The sequence below is a fragment of the Malania oleifera genome, chromosome 12 (genome assembly GCF_029873635.1).
Source record: "Malania oleifera isolate guangnan ecotype guangnan chromosome 12, ASM2987363v1, whole genome shotgun sequence".
In the NCBI taxonomy this organism is placed as follows: Eukaryota; Viridiplantae; Streptophyta; class Magnoliopsida; order Santalales; family Ximeniaceae; genus Malania; species Malania oleifera.
In genome coordinates this window covers 16,223,945-16,249,112 of record NC_080428.1, presented here as the reverse complement: position 1 = coordinate 16,249,112, position 25,168 = coordinate 16,223,945, and the positions used below count along the sequence as shown (strand labels likewise).

At 37.8% G+C, this 25,168-nt stretch overlaps 1 protein-coding gene across 1 annotated transcript; it reads left to right on the top strand.

The window, feature by feature from the left end:
• The first annotated feature begins 15,226 nt into the window (after positions 1-15,226).
• LOC131143837 (uncharacterized mitochondrial protein AtMg00860-like) lies at positions 15,227-23,840 on the top strand. The gene is made up of 3 exons (XM_058092207.1): positions 15,227-15,331; positions 23,151-23,207; positions 23,352-23,840. Exons 1-3 carry the CDS (start codon positions 15,227-15,229, stop codon positions 23,838-23,840), a joined length of 651 nt encoding a protein of 216 aa, XP_057948190.1.
• Positions 23,841-25,168: the final 1,328 nt, after the last annotated feature.

Genomic DNA, 25,168 nt, shown 5'->3' with positions numbered 1-25,168 from the left:
CCAATGGATGTCGGTTTGTTAGTGGCTACATTGACAGGAGTTGTAGTGGTGTGTAGGAGAATACTTAGGGATTGTCCCATTAGTATTCAGGGGAGGTCATTTGTAGAGACCCAGTGAATTATAGTAATTAAATAATATAGAAGGAGATAAAAAAGTGTTTTTTTAAGGGTTTCTACAAGGTCTCGTCGACGAGCGCAGCACATTCATCGATGAACAGACTTATTGGGATCGTCAATAGGGTTATGCGTCTCATCGACGAGGAATTACTGAGAGGGGTGTTTCAGGGCCTAAAATTCATCGCGAAGAGTAAGTGCTCATTGACGAACCTCCTTCTTGCGCTCGTCGATGAGATGACGTGGCTTGTCGACGAGTTTTGATTTTATAAATATGTTGAACCCAAATTTGTGGCGATAAAATTTAGTATGTGGAGTTTCTCTCTCTAAAATTTTTGCCACCCTCACCTTCTCTCTAGCTTTCTGGGCCGATTCTTTGTCGGATCAACGATCTGAAGCCGTCACGCTACTATTAGGAGGATTTTCTACGAATCTGTTGGAGTGATTCATCAACGAGGCCAACTTGGGAACCATCCCAAATTTTGGTTAAGTTGATTATATTAATATTTATTAAGGTATTTGGTATTTTTCTGTGTTGAGGACAGGTATTAGATGGGTTATACTAAAGTTTTGTTAGGGGGAAATGCAACTACAGGGTGTTGAGCCTGGAAACACACGAGTGGAATTCTGGAGTAAATTGTGGGTTTTTCTATAAGTCAGGTAAGGGGATAAACTAAGTCAGTATTTTCATGAAATTATTTATTAATATTTAGCTTTTATTTTCAAGGAAATTATGTATGTATGTTATAGAATTGAGTTTGGAAATACTGTTGTTAACAGGAAAACAATTTTAATACAGTTTAGCAAGGATTATGATTTTGTGTAAAATTTATGAATGGAACAATATTCATTTTTGTGTGGCATGAATATGAAATTATATGATTTTATGTAATATTAGAATATTATGTTTTCAAAATCAGCATGTTGTTATGGTTTTTAGGAAAATATTACACATGATACGAGAACTATGTTTAAAGTATGGTATTGAAACAATACAGAGATTTCAAACTATGTATGTTAAATATATGTTGGCGTAAGGGCCGTGATTTTATATGATATGATATGCCACTGTAAGGGCCATGGTTTTATATGATAAGCCAGCGTAAGGATCAGGGTTTTTATATGATATGCTATGTCGACGTAAGGGCCGTGGTTTTCATATTTTATTATGTCAGCATAAGGGTCGTGTTTCACAAAATACAAATGTCGGCGTAAGGGTTGTGGTTTATACATTATGATATGCAAAAATACATGAAAATATTATTTTGACAAATGTATTTGTGAAACAGCTATGTATCGTTATTTAAGATTTACTATATGTTATCAAAAGCCGAATAACTTGGTTTAGGCTTTTAGGAAGCACGATATCGTAGCTATATGATCATAATCATGTATATGTTAGTGCTACCACTTGTTGTAAGAGGCAATGCAGTTGACAACATTGCATTTTGGAAAGGATAAATCCCGAGGAATTTTTCAGCTCCTCGTCGACAAATACAGGGGACTCGTCGATGAGGGTATAACAGGAGCTCGTCGATGAGGGTTGGAGTTCGTCGATGAACTTTCTACAGGACTCATCGACGAGGTGACGTGGCTCATCAATGAGGAAATACCGAGGGGATGACTTTGGGATTTCTGAATTTCGTCGACGAAGGGGAGAGTTCATCGAAGAATTTTCTCTTGACCTCGTCGACGAGGTGATGTGGCTCGTTGACGAAGGTCACAATTTAAATAGGCCTAAAATTCATTTTTAGCCAAAATTTCCTGCGCAGAACTTTTCTCTCTCTTACCCTTCGGTTCCTCCTCCTTCTCTCTTTGATTTCGGGCCATATTTTCGCCGGTTCGACGATCTGAAGCCACTACGACGCTCTTGGAAAAGTTCTCTGCAAGTCTGCCAGAGTGGATCGTCGATGGAGCTAAGTTGGAAACCATCCCAAATCCATGGTGAGGCTTTCTACTCAGTATTTGATTAATTGACAGTTGTAGGAAGTGATATACGCGTAGAAATACTGAACTTTAATTCTGGGGAATGTTGTTTCCAGGGTGTTGAATGGGGAACCCTGCGAGTGTAGGAGTGTTTGATTTAGGGGCTTTTCAAGACACAGGTAAGGGGATAAATTAAGCTAGTATTTTATGAAAAATATGTATATTATTATAGCATTTGATTTTAGGAAAATAAATATATTTATATATGATTTATATTTGGGAAAATACTATTAAAAATGATGGTATGTTGAATATATGAAAAACCTGTTTAGTGTGGCATAAGTAGAAATTGTTATGAAATACTGTTTTCTGGAAATGTGATTATAATACGGATTTTTATAATAGAAAATCGGCGTACGGGCCGAAATTTTTATATGTTTTGCCGGCGTACGGGTCGTGCTATGTGTATGATTTGCCAGCGTATGAGCTGAGCAATGGATATATTTTACCGATGTACGGGCCATGCTATGGATGTGATTTGCCAGCATACGAGCTGTGCTATGTGTATGATTTACCGGTGTACGGGCCAAGCTATGGATGTGATTTGCCAGCATATGGGCTGTGCTATGATTTGTCGGCGTACGGGCTGAGCTATGATAAAATGTGAAATACCGGCGTACGAGTCGATGATTTTCATGATATACGTATATAAGCAAAATGATATGATTGATTTGATAATTAATGATATGAAATATCTGTGTATCATAGTTTTAGTATATGTTATATGATATCAGAACCTAGTTGGCTTGGTCTAGGCTAGCACTTGCACGGTACCGTTGCTATGTGTCCATGGTCATCATGATCATGATATCTATGTTAACGCTGCTATACGGAGTGGTGTGAGATTGGATGGTCGATGTCCAACCTTTGGGCCACACAACCCAATCATGTGGGGGTAATACATTACAACAGCCAGCTAACCTACTAGGAATGTTTTTGTATTATTATTATATGAGATGAGATATGTTTACGAAAATACAGTATGTTCTGTCATGTTTTGATGATATATATGTTTTCCCAGATTTGAAAAAATAGTTACTGAATATGTTATGTATGGTATATGTATAACACGGAATACTCATGTTGCCACACACTGGTATTAGTTTATTTCCCTTACTGAGAGGTGTCTCGCCCCAAAATTTTATAAATATTTCAGGAGCTCCTGATAGGAGAGCGGGTAAAGCCCCGTTGATCTAGTACGTTTGGTCTGCCCTTTCAGAAGGGTAAGTGTTTTGATAGGGTCAGATGTATTTTGTGGGATGACCCTAGATATCTTTTGGGTTGTGTATTTTGTACATATATAAACAATGATTGTGGAAACTCTAGTATTGTGATGTATGGTATAATGAGGTGTTTGTGATTTATGTTTCCTACTGCATAGGCTTTTGTGATGTATTTCTGATGTATCCCTGGTACCCATGGGTCCAGGTGGATTATGATTTGTTGAGATTGGTGATATTGATTTTATTATATTTTTTTAAAAAAAATAGGAAATTAAGCAGGTCGTCACATTTTATGGTAGTGCAGGCGTCCTTCTAGCATCCGGACCTGGAGGGCTAGACCCATCGTACTTACAGACTTATGTTGATTTAGCGTAGTCGGCCAACCATTGCTAGGTCCCGCCTGCAAGCTGCACAACCTAGTCATGTGGGGGTAAGACATGACACCAGCCAGCTATCCATCCAGGGTGTTATTTCATGTATAATTATATATGATGATTTTATGTATAGAAACTCAGTATGCTATTCCATGTTATTATAAATTAGGTTTTATACAGATATGATACTAACGGTTTTGTCAAATATGTTTTATGTACTGTTATATGTATAACACGAAAAGACTCATGCTGTCACACACTGATATTAGTTTATTTCCCTTACTGATAGGTGTCTTACCCAAGCTATATAAACATTTTAAGAAATCCAGGTAGAGGAGCAGATAGAGCTCCACGATAGTAGAGTCCCACTGAGCTACCCTGTCAGAAGGGTGAGTTGATGAGCTAGGGTTAGATTTATTTTTGGGAAGTGACGCTAGGCTACATTTGGTCTTTTTGTGGACTATTGTATATATATAATAGTTAGTAGGACTTTGGTATTGTGGTTGGTTGTATGGTATGTTATAATTTACGTTTCCTACTGCTTAGGTATCCGAGTTGTATTTTGGGTATATCCATGGTACCCATGGATCCAAGTTGATTATGTTTATCAGGATTATTATATTAAATGTAAAAAAAATAATTTTGGTAAAATAGGTGGGTCGTTCATCATTGCTTGCTAATTTGGGGGTTCTCGATATGCATGGGTTTGATGTAATTCTGGGAATGGACTGGTTAGCAGCCAACTACGCCAGTATTGATTGTCATCAGAAAGATGTGGTATTCAGACCTCCTGGGGAGCAGGAGTGCAGATTTGTAGGGTCGTGTGTGCACTCCTCACCAAAGTTATTGTCGGCTATTCAAGTGAGGAGACTACTACAGGAGGGATGCTATGGGTATTTAACTTGTGTGAAGAAAGCACACGAGGGAGGGTTAAAGTTTGAGGATATACCAGTTGTGATAGAATTCTCTGATGTGTTTCCGGAGGATCTATCGAGGTTGCCTCCTGATCATGAACTCGAGTTTGCTATTGATTTACCTCCAGGGATGACACCGATCTCTAAGGCTCCATATAGAATGACTCCGGCAGAATTAAAAGAATTAAAAGAATAGTTGCAAGATTTACTGGACAGGGGATTTATTAGGCCTAGTGTGTAATGCCTCGAACCCTTAAACCAGGTCCAGTGCGTTATACCTAATAAAATCCTAATAATCCATAAATCAATATGCAGCGGAAAACATAAATATAATCCTCAATCATATAATACTAGAGTTTTCCTATACCTGTCTACCAACCACAATAAATTAATCATCCACCTATATTCAACATATATACATATCCCCAAAAACATCCAGTATTCACAACCATTCCTTTCTTATCAACCTTAAAACATAAGACATAAAACATAAAATATTTACATTCCCAAAAACATCATTAAAATGTTTATACCCTTTTTCTTATATATCCCAAAAAATGCTATAAAACGTCGAGCTCTCTTAGCTCGATCTCGAGGAGGTCCTGAAAAAGATAAATTTTTATTCGGGTGAGACACATCTCGGTAAAGGAAGAAACAATATATTAAAACAGTGTGTGGCCAACATGAGGTTTGTATATAACATATTATTCATCATTTGCAAATCATTAACATAATTTCTGAAATCATTTTTATGATCCTATTCAAGCACATGTAAGGTATTTTATCCACGAGATTACCTAAGGATGGGGGTGATTACCCGCCCATACAAGTAGCACCCCTCTGCTCTAATACATTGGGCAACCCAAAGGTCACAGCTAAAGCATATCAGGGCACTTACCTTACTGAATAAGCCCTCAAGTGAAGAAGTAATCTCATACTTATACAGTTCATACAAAAGTTTACCAGCGAAGGCTCTTAAGAATAGAGAAATCTACCCGCCCATATAAGTACTTTCCCTCTGCCCTAACACATTATGCAGCCTACTATTACACCTGATACAACCAAGGCACTCGCCTTTCTCAGCAAGCCCTCAGGCTAAGTGTTTGCCTCGCCCAAACGTAACATTTTCTACTAGCATAAATACTGATAATACCATAATACATTATTTTGTTTGCCATTATTCTGCATTTTTCAACTGTTCATGTTTTCATCTTTCACTTTTCATTTCATTTCACTTTACGTGGCTCTTTCCCATTTTAAATTGTTCACATTTCACATTTCATTTCAATTTCATTCATTTCCATTTTCATTTCATACCCAGCATCTTTCAGCTGTTTTACCCAGTATCTTTCAGCTGTTTTACCCAGTATTTTTTAGCTATTTTGCATGGTTGCATTTACACTCACATGCAGCATATTTCATATAACATTTTCATACTCAGTTCATTTTCTATATATCATGCATCTCATACATATAACATATTTCCACACAACATTCCTATTTACTCATGCCACACTTTTTAGCAAGTAAAATTCATATATATATTTCCTATAAAATAAGTTAACCCACATTTAACATTCACATACTTAAAAAAAAATCCCTTAATTTCTTACATAATTATTTTGAAAAATATTTCACTTTCATCAGTTTAATTTCACATATAAGTATCTAATAAAACAACCGTAGGCTCAGAGAGCATAATTTAAAGGGTTGGCATTTTAAACCCATACCGAAACATATACACGTATGTATAACACAATTCATTTTCTATTAAATTCATAAAAATTCTTGTTTAATATATATTTTTTCCCTTACCTAGTTTCTTAAACTACACCAACAAGGACCCCGAAAAATACCTGCGACGATCACCCGGACCCTGAATAAAAAATCCTAATTTCATTAAATCAACCCTAAATAAAATACTATTTTAATATTTTCTAGGACCATAAATTCCAAATAAATAGTTATACTCTCAAATATAACCAATTTACCTAATTCTTCAAATCCCACTCTCGCTTTGGAGTGGGGCCTAGAAAATCCAAATTGGAAATTTACTCATGCCAAAATGACGACAATCACGACTAGGACCACATAGTGGTGCCCGATCGTTGATTTTGCGCCAGATTTAAAGAGAAATTAGGGAAAAATTGCCTTACCTCAGAAATGGTGCTTACGTCGCTCCTACGACGAATCCGCTCCAGTAGAAATGTTGGTGGCAGAGTTAGGAACGCAACGATACCTTCTGTTTCCCGATCGACAAAATATCTGTCGAGAAATGAGGGGAGAGAGAGACTGAGACAGAGGAGAGATGTAGGGGCGCAATTCTCCTTCTCTGGAAAAAAGAAACGTTCTTCTTCTAGGAAGTTATCTAACCATATATATATATAGATATAATATTATATTAATATACTATATTATATAATTTAAATAATAATAATAACAATTTTTTTAATTTAATTTAATTTTTTATTTTTTATTTTTTATTTTTTATTTTTTATTTTTGGGATCACTACATTCTCCCCTCCTAAAAAAATTTTCGTCCTCGAAATTTGTTACCTAATTATTCATTTCCATAATTTTACGATTTACTATACCTCATACCATTTAGTAAACACATCACCAAATACACTTTTGCATCATTTATAATTAAATAAAATCATTGTTATCTTAAACATGAATTCATACATAGCCCCTTGGCTTTATTTGCCTCATCTAGGACCATCGTATAAACACATGTTAGTCCACCTCTGCCTAGTGGTATCTGTTGTTTCCCTCGATCTTGAGTCTGTGCAAGTACTACATGCAATGGTTCCCAACAATTCTTCTTTACATGTCCTGGTTTACCGCACCTGAAATGGGTAGGAGTCCTAAACCAGCATTCACCCCTATGTCTCTTGTTACATGTCTGGCATACGAGGTAAGACTGATTACTCTGATACCTGAGATAACCCCGATCTCCTTTCTCCTGTTTCGGGCTTACTACACTTTTCCCTTTCTTTCCTGATCCCTAACCAACCTCAACCTGAAAACTAGATGGTGCAAGCCTTTTCTTCTACTCTATAGGCTCAGTACTGTCCTGGATGCTCTTTTCCAGCACTGAAGCCTTATCAACTAAATCTGAGAAATTCTGATCCTAAAATCCCACCACCAGTTCATAAATTCTGCGCCTCATGCCTTTTTCAAATTTCCTAGCATTCCTTACTTCATTCGGGATTAGAAATAGAGCAAAACACGACAATTCAACAAACTTGGCCGCATATTCTTCCACCATCATATTCCCCAATGTCAGATTAGTAAATTCTTCAATCTTTTCCTCTATAATAGATGAAGGAAAATACCTATCAAAGAATAGTTCCTTGAATCTCTCCCACGTCAGAGCTATCTTTACCAATCTTTGTTCCTCTAGTAGCTTCACGGAAAGCCACCACTATTTTGCTTCTCCAATCATCTTAAAGGCAACATAACGAACCTTCTGCTCGTCCGTGTAGTTGAGTACCTCAATATCTCTTCTATCTATTGAACCCAGTTCTCTGCAATCACCGGATCAGGTCCCCCTCAAAAGTAGGAGGGTTCAACCTCATAAATTCCTTGATGCTACTGCCCTTATCTGTAGTTGGGTAGTTCTGTTCTCTGGAATCCTTTCTCATTTCTTCCCTAACCTGTTGGGCTATGCCTCTTAACATCGCAGAGGTATCAATTTTCTCTTCACTGGAGGTCTCTAAATCATCTTTTCCTTTTGCCTCTACATCCTCATCTCTAGGATCCATCCTGAAAATAGGACAAAAAAGAGATAAGAATTCCATATCATAACCTCAACAATACAATTATATAATTTAAATCCAATATACATCCAAGTTCTCCATATAAGGACTAGGCTCATAGCTCAAAAATGAAATCATCTAAGGTTTACCGTGGCTTTTCTGAGGCTGTCGACTGCTTCAGAAAAATCACATGAAATCGTCGATGTATTTCCGCCTCTAAATTACAAAACAAAATCCTATACTTCCCTACACCAAACCTACTTCTCAACACCTAACCTAACCTATCCATCTAGCATCCTTATCCTAACTATTTCCTATACTCTAGTATAAATCATCTCTAACCTAATATTCTAACATTTTCATATCCAGGCAATGTGAAATTAATCATACTTCCGGTTGGACATTGTTCTGATACCATCTGTAACCCCCTGAACCCTTAAACCCGATCTAGTGCATTATACTTGATGAAATCCTGATAATCCATAAATCAATACGCAGTGGAAAATATAAATATAATCCTCAATCATATAATACCAGAGTTTTCTTATATCTATCTACCAGCCATAATAAATTAATCATCCACTTATATTCAACATATATACATATCCTTTAAAACATCCAGTATTCACAACCATTTCTTTCTTATCAACCTTAAAACATAAGACATAAAACATAAAATTTTTACATTCCCAAAACATCATTAAAATGTTTATACCCTTTTTCTTATATCTCCCAAAAAATGCTATAAAATGTCGAGTTTTCTGAGCTCAATCTCAAGGAGGTCCTGAAAAAGATACATTTATATTTGGGTGAGACACATCTCAATAAGGGAAGAAACAATATATTAAAACAGTGTGTCGCCAACATGAGGTTTGTATATAACATATTATTCATCATTTGCAAATCACTAACATAATTTCTGAAATCATTTTTCTAATCCTATTCAAGCACATGCAATTAGGAACTCGACTCGTGATAAATGGATTTAATTATTTAAGAGAGGGGTAAAAAGGTAATTATGCAGACTTCTTCGACAAGACCATCATTCGTCGATGAAGGCTAGTGACTCCTCATCGACAAAATTCAAAGGCTTGTCAACGAGGGAATGCCAAGAGGTTCGAAAAAACTGGAAATATTCGGCTCGTCAATGAAACCATCGTCTCATCGACGAGAAACCCGGTGAACTCATTGACGAAGACGTCATCTCGTTGACGAATCCACCAGAGTCAAAGGCCTTTAAAAGATCTTTGGGGTTGCTTTGGGGTTAAGAAAACCCATCTCTCTCTCTTTTGCTCTCTCTAGAATTCGAAGCTCTCTCTCTCTCTCTCGCTCTTGATTTCTTCGTCATTCATCGCCTGATTCATAAATCGGACGTTACTGCGAGGATCAGGGACGGATTCTCTACGTTTGTAGTGGATCGGAATCTCGTTTCGAGTAGTTTTGGGTTTTGGGCTAAAATCGAGGTAAGGCTCAGTTTTTATTTTTGTTTCAGAATATGTATAGTAGGTGGGTTTGATCTGGGAGAGGATTAGATAGGCTCAGAGTCGGCAGAAGAGTTACACGGGTGTTCACTGCCGTGAGTTGGAGTTCAAGTTGGGGGGTAAGGTATTCCTCAGAATCGCTTCGATAAAAGGAGTGATGAGATTCGGGAAGAAGGGCAAGTTGAGCCCGAGGTATATCGGACTGTTTGATATTCTTGAATGAGTGGGTCCAATGGCTTACCGAATTGCACTTCCCCCTGTGCTCTCAAGGATCCATGATGTATTTCACGTATCCATGTTGAGGAGGCACGTGTCGGATCCATCGCATGTTATTAGTTATGAGTCTTTGGTGGTTAGGGATACTTTGGCATATGAGGAAGTACCTGTTCAGATTCTGGACTAGAAGGTTCAGAAGTTGTGTACTAAGGAAATACCGTTAGTAAAGGTATTGTGGCGGAATCACGCGGTTGAGGAAGCTTCTTGGGAATTAGAAACGGAAATACGCCAAAATTATCCGCAGTTGTTCTGAGTAGTAGTTGATAGCAGGGTTGGTATGGGTATGTATATATGTATGTAATACTCTATTATCGTATTAGTATTGTGTGGTTAGTCTCTGTGAGAGTCTTGTAGTATTGTGAGCTCCCGAGATCGTGTATGTATGTAACCACGGTTTTCCTCCGCCATAAGTGAGGGAATGTATATAAGTATGTATGTATTGTAACAGGGCTGCATATAAATGGCCGCCGGTTCTTCTTAGAGTATGTATGTATCGTAACGGGGCTGCGTATAAATGGCTACCGGTTCTTCTTAGAGTATGTATGTACCGTAATGGGGCTACATATAAATGGTCGTTGGTTCATCTTAGAGTGTGTATGTATTCAGTAGTAGGAATATGTTCATAATGAGAGATTGCAAATTTCGAGGACAAAATTTTTGTAAGGAGGGGAGGTTGTAAGAACCCAACTCGTGATAAATGGATTTAATTATTTAAGAGAAGGGTAAAAAGGTAATTGTGCAGACTTCGTCGACGAGACCATCATTCGTCGACGAAGGCTAGTGGCTCCTTGTTGACAAAATTCAGAGGCTTATCGATAAGGGAATGCCAAGAGATTTGGAAAAATTGGAAATATCCAGCTCATTGACGAAATCGCCATCTCGTCGATGAGAAACCCAGTGAACTCGTTGACGAAGACGTCATTTTGTTGACGAATCCACCCAAGTAAAAGGCCTTTAAAAGATCTTTAGGGTTGCTTTGGGGTTAAGAAAACCAACTTCTCTCTCTCTCTTTCTCTCTCTCTCTCTCTCTCTTTTGATTTCTTCGGCGTTCGTTGTCTGATTCATAAATCGAACGTCACTATGAGGATCAGGGAAGGATACGCTATGTTTCTAGCAGATCAGAATCTCATTTAAAGCAGTTTCGGGTTTTGGGCCAAAATCGAGGCAAGGCTCGGTTTTCATTTCTGTTTCAAAATATGTATAGTAGTACAGATTGTAAGCATGTATTGTATTGTGGTTTGTAGGTTTTGGAGTCTCGGTTCGTAGTTTTGGGGACTGTAGAGTTCATAGTTTGATTTCAGGTTAAGGTAAGAGGATTCTGTTTATATCAGTTTATTTTTGAAATCGAGATCAATAAGCTTGTAGGCTATGATCGTATGTATGTTTTGGCAACTTATTTAGGAAAATCTATCGAGTAAATTACGATATTTTTGGGTTACAGTTTTCGAGAAAATTGGGGATTTCGGGTATCATCTCTGCTTTGTTTGGAAAACCATTTGTTTGTTTTAAACTGTATTATTGAGATGACTGTTATCTACATTTGTATAAACTGTATACTTGAATTTCGAAAATGATATGATTTGCCATAAACCAAATAAGTATGGAATGTATGGTTGTATGTAATTGTTCCAGGTATTTGTAAAACAGCTATGTAGCAGCTAATTATTGTACGCTGATGAGTATAGGAACGTGAGTTCCAAAATGATTCTAGGTTTTGTGAAATCGGCTAGGAGCGGCTAATTACCGTACGCCGAAATAGCTATGTGGCGGCTAATTACCGTACGCTGCACCATGTACCGGTGTCAAAATTGTGGGCGAGATTGTCCGGCTCTATATCTGAGGGTGTGAAATATCACCATGTATGTTCCGGCTGGTCACCGAAGGGTGTGAGCTACACTATATTGGTACTGTAATCACTGTGAAGCTTCGAGTTTCATAGAGTAATTGCATATTAGTGTGAGTTACACCGTATTGGCAACGTAATTGCTGTGAAGTTTCGAGTTTCTTAGAGTAGTTGCGTATTAGTGTAACGACACTAACCGTATGTTTGGGTATCGTATGTACTGGAATGAATTTGTAAAAATACTGGAACTGTATGGAAATGTTTTCGAGCTGTATCGTATTGTATAGTGTTATGTTTTACATAAAATAACACCGGTATGCCACACACTGATATAGCCTGCTTTCTTCCTTACTGAGAGGTGTTTCACCCCGAATGTACATACAAATGTTTTTCAGGTCCTTCAGGTAGCCGTAATTAGCATCTTAGCATTTGGAAGCGAGGGTGTCATTAGCTACTACTAATGCCTGTTAGGTACGAGTTTTTGTATTTGGGTTGTCGGGATGGTTTTTGTAGACACCGGGAGTATGTTTTGTAATTATGGGAATGTATATCCTAGCTTTGTATAGACTTTGGTATGGTACTGTACATGCATAGAAAGACTGTATTCTGTTGTGTATCTAATGAGTATGGATGTGTATGTTTGTGATTGTAAGGGCATCCATGTAGCCCACGGGGTCAGACCCTCATTTGGTATTGTATCATGTATGTTTTAATTGATACAAAGACATGTTAGGTTACTATATTCACACCTGAGACCCATTTGCGAGTTCGGGGCGTGACATGTAAGGTATTTTACCCACGAGATTACCTAAGGATAGGGGTGATTACCCGCCCATACAAGTAGCACCCCTCTGCTCTGATACATTAGGCAACACAAAGGTCACAACTGAAGCATACCATGACACTTACTGTAAAAACCCAAAGAATTTTCAACATCTCATCGACGAACATAGGGGATTCGTCGACAAGGATATGAGAAGAGCTCGTCAATGAGGACAGGTTTCATCGACGAGAAAATACCGAGAGAGGTTTTGGGGGCAGTCTGAAATTCGTCAACGAGGGATGAAGTTCATCGATGAAATTACTTAAGGACTTGTCGATGAGATGACATGTCCCGTCGATGAATCTGGCTCTATAAATAGTGAAAACCTAGATTTTTGATGAAAATTCAATGCAGAAATCTCTCCACTCTCTCTCTCTACGTTTCCTTCCCCTTCTCTCTTCGATTCTGGCCCCATTTCTCCTCGGATTGAAATATGAGGCCACCAGAACGCTCTTGGGAAAGTTCTCTGCAAGTCTTCCAGAGCTGATCATGGGAGAAGTTGGTTTGGAATTCATCCCAAATCCAGGGTAAGGTATTTTATTTAGATTATGTCTTCCTCGTAGTTATAAGAAATGTTATAGGTAAGAGAATACTGATGTTTTTTTATGGGGGATGTTGTTTTCAGGGTGTTGAGTGGAGAACCCTATGGGTGTAGGGCTAGAGTTTAGTGAGAGGCTTTTCAGATTAAAGGTAAGGGAAATATGCTATACTAGGAAATTTACTTACATTATCAGAAATTATATATATATATATATGTATGTATGTATGTATGTATACCAGATATTATACAGAATATGAATTTTTAAAGTATGTGTGGCTTGAGTACATGATATTGATATGGAGTTTATGCAGTTTTTCAGTATTTCAAATTATACAAATATACTTAGACATTTGCAGATTTTATACAGACAGATATATATAATAGTATACAGATAATTATTCAGAACAGTATATACAGTGTATATAGAAAGCTATGTTTTCTTAAATGTCAGAACACTCAGAGTATACAGATAATTTATAAAGACAAAATATACAGTTATAACATCAAGATGTTATAATTATTCAGATATCATAGTATTTACAGCACATAATTATGGTGTTATGGTTATTTTGGAAACATGATGAAAACAGTAAAGATATATATATATATATATATATATGTGTGTGTGTGTGTGTGTGTGTGTGTGTGTGTGTGTATTTATATAGTATCATATCCCTGTGGAAAGATTACAGACAGATACAGTTTATAGAGCACGGTACCATTGCTAATATAAATAGAGTGCAACCACATCAACTGTGCTCGGAGAGTATGTAGCTCACCAGTTCGCTGGGTTGAGGGGGCCAGTTTGACGAGGTAGCAGCTAGTCCTGTGCCTAGGAGAGTATGCAGTTTGGCTGGGCTGAGGTAGTGTAAAGTATAGTGACTTTCCTAGAGGGCCAACTAGGTTAAGTCCCGCTTACGGGCCGCACAACCCTGTCAGGAGGGGTCAAATCATGACATACAGAGTCCTAGGGAAAGAGCACAATTATGTATATATATATATATATATATATATATAGTTTTACAGCTTTTGTTATATATAGTATGATATTAGTAGTATGAATGATAGAAAGTTCAGATGATACATATATTTTAAGCTACTATACATGTGATATATGTGTTTTTATAGATTTACCAGATCATGCAATTTCACATACTATTATTATAGTTTTACCACTCGATCGCCACACACTAGTAATAGCATATTCCCATTTACTGAGCGTCGTCTCACCCCATTACTTTATCATTTTTCAGGTGAGCCAGTTAGGCGAGCAGATCAGGCTCGTGGATAGGGAGTTTACTTGATTACCCTAGTTGTAGGGTGAGTTTTTTATAGAGTTTTGTATTTTTGGGGTAGACGATGCTGGAGGGATTTATTGTGTATGGCTATGGTCTGAATGTATTGGATTCTGGTATTGTATAGTATATATATATGGTTATATGATTTCTGTTTCCGCTGCTTAGGTATGGATATAGATATATATAAAAAAAAGTAGAGAAATTTTTAGGATGTTACATTTTGGTATCAGAGAATTATAAACTTTGCAGTATATATATATATAAACCCATATAAATAGCAAGTCATTACAATTTGGTATCAGAACCTAGGTTGCTAGATTCTATAGACTTTAGAGTGCAGCAGAAGCAATACCATAGTATAGGAAAGGATTTGAGGTTTGTTCTGTGTATGGGTACAGGATTACCGTGGTGGTTTATGTGTTTTTCCTGGGGTGACGATTTCAGGAAAACCATAGTACACTATTGTCGGGTCATGTGTCTAGGTGACAAAACTGGATATTGAGTTAAGGTTAGGAAAGGTAGTTAATTTTGAATTGGTATAGGATAGGTCTGTGTAGGAGATAAGGTGTTTAAGTATGTTTCCTGTTTTCAAGATGGACCCGGGAAGTAGCGGCACGAATGCTAGGGAGGATAGGTCAGGACCTTCCAGTATTGGTGGAGGAGATACAGATGCTGTGCTGTGCAACGTCACTCAACAGGTGATGGCTGAGATGGCCAGGAGCTCTAGGGAGCGTGACTGTTCGATCGAGCAGTTTACACGGATGAAGCCCCCGTCTTTTGCTGGAGGAGATGACCCGATTGTTGCTGAGAATTGGGTCAAGGATATCGAAGAGACGTTGGTTGTGCTTCCTTGTTTGGATGAGCAGAAGGTAGTATTTGTAGCATTTAAGCTGACGGGGGAGGCGAAACGCTGGTGGAGATCAGCGCGATTGATAGAGGAGCAAAGGCCGGTTTCAGTACTAGTGACGTGGGATTGATTCAAGGAGCTGTTCTTCAAGCGGTATTTCCCTGTTATCATTCAAAGTGCGAAGGCAGTAGAGTTTATGCATCTGGTACAGGGGCAGATGACTGTATTCCAGTACGCAGCTTGATTTATCTAGTTGTCGCGTTTTGCTCCACATCTCGCATTTGATGAAAAGAAAAAGGCAAGGAAGTTTGAGGAGAGACTGAGGCAGAATTTGTTTGAGTAGGTGATTGGCTTCAGAGTTCAGACATTTACAGAGGTTGTAGACATAACTGCGATCATTGAGAGTGGTATACAAAGAGGTATAACGGCTCAGAGTCAGAGGAAGAGGCATGCGCCTCTGGGCTTTCAAGCTGGCTCCAGTAGGGTTCCATGGAGAGGAGGTTGTGATAAAGGAGATCAGAAACACATGACAGGACCTCGTGGGAATCAGGTTACGCTGAATGTTGTGGTATGTCAGACGTGCGGAAGACGTCATTCGGGGGAGTGCCTGGCAGGGAAAGGCGTATGCTACCATTGTGGGAGACCTGGTCATATGGCACATGCATGCCCAAGGCCGTAGGACCAAGTTCCAGCTCCCAGGCCCTATCAGGAGGACATCAGGCAGCTTAGGGAGGATATCAGGCGCCTCATGGAGGCCAGCAGAGGAATGTAGCCCCAGTGCGATTTTACGCTCTGACGCCGGGTGATGCTGAGACTGCTACGGATGTGGTGACAGGTACTTTTATTGTTTTATCACATTACGTTATTGTTTTATTTGATTCAGGTGCTACTCATTCTTTTGTATCTGCATCATATGTTAAATTATATGGAAGTGAGACTCAGTTATTAGATAGAGAACTGTCAGTAGCTACACCATCTGGGTCAGTGTTGAGATGTCAGAGGGTGCTCAAAGGGTATCCTATAGAAATTTAGGGGAGAGTACTACCAGCAAACCTGGTTGTGTTTGAGATGTATAGGTTTGATATAATACTGGGTATGGATTAGTTGGCAACTAATCACGCTAGTATTGATTGTCATAAGAAAGAAGTAGTTTTTAGACCCCCTGGTGAGTAAGAATTCAGGTTGTTGGTTCGCATGTACATGCTCCGTTGCAAATAGTATCAGCTGTACAGGTAAGCAGATTACTCCAGGATGGAAGTCAAGGGTTTATGGCTTTTGTAAAGGAAGCGTCAAAGAATTAATCGAAGCTTGACAGTACCCCGGTCATATAAGAATTTTCAGATGTTTTTCCAGCTACTAGGGTTGCCTCCCAAACGCGAGGTAGACTTTCCTATAGATTTGCCACCAGGGACAGCACTGATTTCTAAGGTTCCCTATCGTATGGCTCCAGCTGAATTAGGAGAATTGAAGAATCAGTTGCAAAACTTGCTAAATAGGGGATTTATACGACCCAGTGTATCGCCATAGGGAGCTCGAGTGTTGTTTGTAAAGAGGAAAGACGGGTCTATGAGGATGTGTATTGATTATAGAGAAATCAACAAGGTTACTATTAAGAATAAATATCCTCTACCCTATATAGATGATCTGTTTGATCAGCTCCAGGGTACATGGGTGTATTCCAAGATCGACCTCATATCAGGTTATCATCAGGTGAGAGTAAAGGCAAAGGATGTTGCAAAGACCGCATTTCAAACCATATATGGGCATTACGAGTTCTTGGTGATGCCGTTTGGATTGATTAACGCACCAGCAGTATTAATGGATTTAATGAATCAGGTGTTCCATCAATACTTAGATCAGTTTGTGGTTGTGTTCATCGATGATATACTGGTCTATTTGAGAAGTTTTGAGGAGCATGAGCATCATTTGAGACTGGTGTTGCAGGTATTAAGGGAAAGGAAATTATATGCAAAATTCAAGAAAAGTGAGTTCTGGTTAAGGCAGGTTACTTTTCTTGGCCATGTGATCTCAAAAGCAAGAGTATCAATTTATCCGAGTAAGATAGAGGATGTGGTGAGTTGGGAAAGGCCAGGAAGTATTCAAGAAGTCAAGAGTTTTCTAGGATTAGTAGGCTACTACCGGAGCTTCGTATATGGATTCTCCAGTTTCTCAAGTCTGTTGACGCGACTCATAAGGAAAAAATGTAAAATTTGAATAGACTGATGACTATGAATAGAGTTTTCAAGAGTTAAAGCGACGGTTAGTTTCAACTCTGGTATTAGCTATTCCATCAAGGGAGGATAAGTTTGTAATATACAGTGATGCCTCTTTGAAGGGTCTTGCATGCGTGTTGATGCAGCATGGCAGGGTTATTGCATATACGTCTAGGCAGCTTAAAGAATATGAGAAGAATTATCCTATCCATAATTTAGAGCTTGCTGCGGTGGTGTATGCTCTCAAGATCTGGAGAAATTACCTATATGGCGAAAAGTGCAAGATTTTCATGGATCACAAGAGCCTGAAATATTTCTTCATCTAGAAAGAGTTGAATATGAGGTAAAGAAGGTGGCTAGAACTCATTAAAGATTATGACTGCACCATTAGTTACCACTCGGGAAAATCGAATGTAGTGGCAGATGCTCTGAGCAGGAAATTAGGAGGACCCGTATTGGCAATTATGGAGATTCAGCACTCAATTCTAATGGATTTGGAGAGGCTCAGCATAAAATTGGTAGAGAAGAGTCCTCAGGAAGTTATTTCTAGTCTAGTGGTTCAACCTACATTATACGAGAAGATTAAAGTAGCTCAGGGAGATGATGCGAGGTTAGTAGAGGTGATGGCTAGAGTGCGGGATGGTCAGGGAGAGGAGTTCAGCATATCAAATGATGGAACCCTGTGATTCTGTACTAGGCTATGTGTTCCAGCAGATACTGAGATTAGGAGAACTATAGTGGAGGAGGCTTACAGATCCCAATACACGGTTCATCCTAGCAGTACTAAAATGTACAGGGATTTGCGATAGTAGTTCTGGTGGAGTGGAATGAAGAGGGAGATAGCCGAGAGTTAGAGTTTGATGTGGGAGATCAAGTATTTTTGAAGATAGCTCCTCCGAAAGGAGTTGTGATGTTTGGAAAGAAAGGCAAGTTGAGCCCTAGGTATATTGGCCCTTTTGAGATACTAGAAAGAATAGGGTCAGTTGCCTATAGGCTAGCTTTGCCGTCAGCTTTGGCTCGAATTCATGACGTGTTTCATGTTGCTATGTTAAGGAAATACGTCTCAAACCCATCTTGCATAATCAGCTATGCAGAGATAGAACTCAAGGATTCACTAGCTTATGAAGAGATGCTAGTACAAATTTTAGACAGAAAGACACAAGAACTATGTACTAAAGAAATTCAACTAGTGAAGATTTTGTGGAGGAACCATGTTATGGAAGAAGCCTTATGGGAACTTGAGGATGAAATTAAAAGGAAATACCCACATTTGTTCTAAGAGTAATAAGATACTGTAAATAATTAGGAAAAATTTCTTTTGCATGTACATGTATTGAGTTAGTTAGTAGGTGGTCTTTTAATTTTATTTGTGTAATCTCCCAGAACATAAAATATAACCACAGTATTCCTCTACCATAAGTGAGGGTAAGTAATAAAATAAGTAGACCTTTTCCTTTACGGGATAATGGAGTGTATAGATAGTGTTCAATCTAGATAGTAAATTTCGAGGACGAAATTTTATAAGGAGGAGAGAATGTAATAACCCGGAGAATTTTCAGCATCTTGTCGACAAACACAGGGGATTCATCGACGAGGATATGAGAAGAGCTCGTCGACGAGGACAGGTTTCATTGACGAGAAAATACCAAGAAAGGTTTTGGGGGCAGTCTGAAATTCGTTGACGAGGGAGGAAGTCCGTCGGCGAAATTACTTAAGGACTCATTGATGAGATAACGTGTCTCGTCGATGAATCCTACTCTATAAATAGTGAAAACCCAGATTTTTGATGAAAATTCAGCGCAAAAATCTCTCCACTCTCTCTCTTTACGTTTCCCTGCCCTTCTCTCTTCGATTTTGGCCCCATTTCTTGCCGGATTGAAGATCTGAGGCCACCACAACGCTCCTGGCAAAGTTCTTTGCAAGTCTGCCGGAGCTGATCATGGGAGAAGTTGGTTTGGAATTCATCCCAAATCCAGGGTAAGGTATTTTATTCAGATTATACCTTCCTCGTAGTTATAAGAAATGTTGTAGGTAAGAGAATACTGATGTTTTGTTCTAGGGGATGTTGTTTTCAGGGTGTTGAGTGGAGAACCCTGCGGGTGTAGGGCTAGAGCTCAGTGAGAGGCTTTTCAGATTTAAGGTAAGGGAAATATGCTATACTAGGAAATTTACTTACGTTATCAGAAATTATATATATATATATATATATATATATATATATATATATATATATATACTAGATATACATACAGAATATAAATTTTTAAAGTATGTGTGGCCTGAGTACATGATATTGATATGGAGTTTTTTGCAGTTTTTCAGTATTTCAAATTATACAGATATAGTTAGATATTTGCAAATTTTATACAGATACAGATAGATATACATAACAGTATACAGATAATTATTCAGAACAATATATACAGTGTATGTAGAAAGTTATGTTTTCCTAAATGCCATAACACTTAGAGTATACAAATAGTTTATACAAATAGTTTATAAAGACAGATTATACAAACAGTTTATAAAGACAGATTATACAGTTATAGCATCAAGATGTTACAGTTATTCAAATATCATAGTATTTACAGCACAGAATTATGGTGTTATGGTTATTTTGGAAATATGATGAAAATAGTAAATATATATATATATATATATATATATGCATATGAATGTATTTATATAGTATCATATCCATGTGGAAAGATTACAGACAAATACAGTTTATAGAGCACGGTACCGTTGCTAATAGAGATAGAGTGCAACCACATATCTCAGATAGTGTGTGGGTACCGTCAACTGTGCTCGAAGAGTATGCAACTCCCTAGTTCGCTGGGTTGAGGGGGCCAGTTTGACGAGGTAGCAAGCAGTCCCGCGCCTAGGAGAGTATGCAATTTGGCCGGGCTGAGGTAGTGTAGAGTATAGTGATTTTCCTAGAGGGTTGACCAGGTTAAGTCCCGCCTATAAGCCGCACAACCCTGTCATGAGGGGTCAAATCATGACATATAGAGTCCCAAGGAAAGAGCACAATTATGTATATGTATACAGTTTTACTACTTTTGTTGTATATAGTATGATATTAGCAGTATGAATGATAAAAAGTTTATATGATACATATATTTTAAGCTACTATACATGTGATATATGTGTTTTTACAAGAATTTACCAGATTATGCGATTTCACATACTATTATTATAGTTTTACGACACACAATAGTAATAGCATATTCCCACTTACTGAGCGTCATTTTACCACATTACTTTATCATTTTTCAGGTGAGCCAGTTAGGCGAGTAAATCAGGCTTGCGGATAGGGAGTTTACTTGATTACCCTGGTTGTAGGATGAGTTTTTGATAGAGTTTTGTATTTTTGGGGTAGACAATGCTAGAGGGATTTATTTTGTATGGCTATGGTCTATATGTATTGGATTCTGGTATTGTATAGTGTATATATATATGGTTATATGATTTGTGTTTTCGCTGCTTAGGTATGGATATAGATATATAAAATAAAAAAAAATGGAGAAATTTTGAGGATGTTACACTTACCTTACTCAATAAGCCCTTAGGTGAAGAAGTAATCTCGTACTCACACAATTCATACAAAAGTTTATCGGCAAAGGCTCCCAAGAATAGGGAAATCCATTCACCCTTACAAGTAGTTTCCATCTGCCCTAACATGTTATGCAACTTACTGCTACACCTGATACAACTAGGGCACTCGCCTTTCTCAGCAAGCCCTCGAGCAAAGTGTTTGCCTCGCCCAAACGTATTATGTTCTACTAGCATAAATACTGATAATACTATAATACATTATTTTGTTTGCCATTATTCTGCATTTCTCAACTATTCATGTTTTCATCTTTTACTTTTCATTTCATTTCGCTTTACATGGCTCTTTCCCATTTTACATTGTTCACATTTCACATTTGATTTCATTTTCATTCATTTCCATTTTCATTTCATTTCATTTCATACCCAGCATATTTTAGCTGTTTTACCCAACATCTTTCAGCTATTTTACCCAACATCTTTCAATTGTTTTACCCAGTATTTTTCAGCTATTTTACATGGTTGCGTTAACACTCACATGCAGCATATTTCATATAACATTTTCATACTCAGTTCATTTCCTGTATATCCTGCGTCTCATACATGTAACATATTTCCACACAACATTCCTATTTACATATGCCACACTATTGAGTAGTAAAATTCATATATATTTCCTATAAAATAAGCCAACCCACATTTAACATTCACATACTAAAAAAAAAAATCCCTTAATTTCTTACATAATTATCTGAAAAATATTTCACTTTCATCAGTTCAATTTCTCATATAAGAATCTAATAAAACAACCCTAGGCTTAGAAAACATAATTTAAAGGGTTAGCATTTTAAACCCATATTGAAACATATACATGTATATATAATACAATTCATTGTCCATTAAATTCATAAAATTCTGGTTTAATATATATATTTCCCTTTACCTAGTTTCTTGAACTACGCCAATAGGAACCTCGAAAAATACCTGCGGCGCTCACCCGAACCCTGAATCAAAAATCCTAATTCCATTAAATCAACCCTAAATAAAATATTATTTTGATATTTTCTAGGGCCATAAATTCCAAATAAATAGTTATACCCTTAAATATAATCAATTTACCTAATTCCCCAAATCCCACTCGCGCTTTGGAGTGGGGCCTAGAAAATACAAATTGGAAATTTACTCATGCCAAAATAATGACAATTGCGACAAGGACCCCGTGATGGTGCCCGATCGTCAATTTAGCAGTAGATTTAAAGTGAAATTGAGAAATTAGGAAAAAATTGTCTTACCAAAGGAATGATGCATACATCGCTCCCACGACGAATCCGCTCCGATAAAAATGTTGGTGGCGGAGTTAGGAATCCAACGGTACCTTTCGTTTCCAGATTGGCCAAATATCCGTCGAGAAATCGAGGGGGAGAGAAACGGAGACGGAGGAGAGACGCGGGGGCGCAGTTCTCCTTTTTTGCAAAAAAAAAAACATTCTTAACATTCTTCTTTCAGGAAGTTATCTAACCATATATATATATATATATATATATATATACACACACACACAATCTTATAATATAATATATTAATATACTATATTATATAATTTAAATAATAATAATAATTATTATTTAATTAATTATATCTAATTTTTTAAATTTTTAATGATTTATTTATTTTTATTTTTTATTTTTTTTATTTGTTTTTTGGATCACTACATAGTGTGTCATCCTGGGGAGCACCAGTACTTTTTGTGAAAAAGAAAGACGGGTCAATGAGAATGTGTATAGATTACAAGGAGATAAATAAAGTGACGATTAAGAATAAGTATCATCTTCTTCGTATTGATGATTTGTTTGACCCGCTCCAGGGAATACGGGTTTTCTTTAATATTGATCTCTGATCCAGGTACAATCAAGTGAAGGTCAAGGAAGAGGATGTTCTGAAGACAGCGTTCCAAACTTGGTATGGCCATTATGGGTTCGTGGTTATGCCGTTCGGATTGAAGAATGCTCCTGCTGCATTCATGGATCTAATGAATAGGATCTTCCACCAGTATCTGGATCAGTTCGTTGTGATATTTATTGATGACATTCTGGTGTATTCAAGGAGCCCGAGGAGCACAAGGATCACTTGAGAATAGTTCTTCAGGTGCTAAGAGAAAGGAAGTTGTATGCCAAATTTAAGAAGTGTGAATTCATGTTAGAACATGTCACATTCCTCGGGCATGTGATATCTAGGGGTGGTATTTCTATGGATCTGAGCAAGATAAAGGCAATAGTGGACTGGGTGAGGCCAAAAAATGTTCACGAGATTAGGAGTTTCTTGGGATTGATAGGGTACTATTGCCGATTTGTAGAGGGATTTTCTAAACTGTCGGGCCCTTTGACAAGATTTACCAGAAAGAATGTAAAATATAAATGGACAAAAGAGTGCGAACAGAGCTTCCAGGAATTAAAGCAGCGACTGATCACTGCACTGGTACTGACAATTCCTTCGGGAGAAGGGTATTTCGTAATCTATAGTGATGCGTCTCCAAAGGGGCTCAGATGTGTGCTAATGCAACAGGGGAAAGTTGTAGCTTATACTTCTTGGTAGCTCAAGGAGTACAAGAAGAATTACCCAACACATGATATGGAATTAGCAGTAGTGGTATATGCATTGAAGATTTGGAGACATTATTTATATGGTGAAAAATGTGAGATATTTATAGATCACAAAAGTTTAAAGTATTTCTTCACGCAGAAGGAGCTAAATATGAGGCAAAGGAGGTGGCTTGAGCTGATCAAATATTACGAGTATACCATCAGTTACCACTAGGGAAGGCTAATGTGGTAGCTGATGCCTTGAGCTAAAAGTCAAGAAGTGCCTCAATATCAGCAGTGGTGACACAACATCAGATCAGAATAGATTTAGAAAGACTTGGTGTGGAGATGATAGAGGGAGATCACTAGGCACTCATTGCCAATCTTGTAATTCAGCCCACTTTACAGGAAAAAATTAAGACTACCCAGATGAAAGATGTGGAGTTGATAAAGTTTGTGGATAAAGTGCAAAGTAGACAAGGAGCCGATTTTAATATTTCAGATGATGGAACTTTGAGGTTTCGTAGCAGGTTGTGTGTATCTGATGATGCGAAAATTAAAAGGACTATCTTGGAAGAGGCGCATCGTTCCCTATATACGGTACATCTAGGAAGCACAAAAATGTACAAAGATTTGCAAGCATCCTTCTGGTGGAGCAATATGAAGAGAGAAATTTCTGAATACGTAGAGCAATGTTTGGCATGCCAACAAGTGAAGGCTGAATATCAGAGACCGGTGGGACCATTACAACCACTTCACATCCCCGAATGGAAGTGGGAGCATATTTTTATGGACTTTGTTTGTGGGTTATCGCTGGAACTTCATGGACAAGATGCCATTTGGGTAGTCGTTAACTTATTGATGAAGACTGCCTATTTTCTTCCCATCAGAGTTAACTACTCCATGAGTAGATTGGCAAAGATATACATGTAGGAGATAGTTAGACTGTATGGAGTGCTAGTGTCCATCGTATCTAACTGGGACCCACGGTTCACATCTCAATTTTGGAAGAGTTTACAAGGAGCCTTTGGTTCTCAGCTGACATTCAATACAACATTTCATCCTCAGACCGATGGACAGACAGAGAGGACTATATAGATATTAGAAGATATGTTGTCGCCCTGTGTATTATACTTTTGTGGTAGTTGAATCCAGTATATGCCACTAGTTGAGTTTGCTTATAATAATAGCTACCAGGCCAATATTAAGATGACATCATATGAGGCGTTGTATGGTCGAAGGTGTCAATCCCCGTTATATTGGGATGAAATTGGTGAAAAATAGATTTTGGGGCCAGAAATAATACAACAGACTTCTGAGAAAATCAGACTCATCTGAGAC

Bases quoted from the DNA above. Each gene is read 5' to 3' on its own strand.
- LOC131143837 (XM_058092207.1), top strand. From the start codon at position 15,227: ATGGACCCGGGAAGTAGCGGCACGAATGCTAGGGAGGATAGGTCAGGA. The intron at 15,332-23,150 runs GTGATGGCTGAG...TCTCTGATCCAG, and splicing joins TGTGCAACGTCACTCAACAG to GTACAATCAAGTGAAGGTCA. The intron at 23,208-23,351 runs GTATGGCCATTA...GGTGTATTCAAG, and splicing joins AAGACAGCGTTCCAAACTTG to GAGCCCGAGGAGCACAAGGA.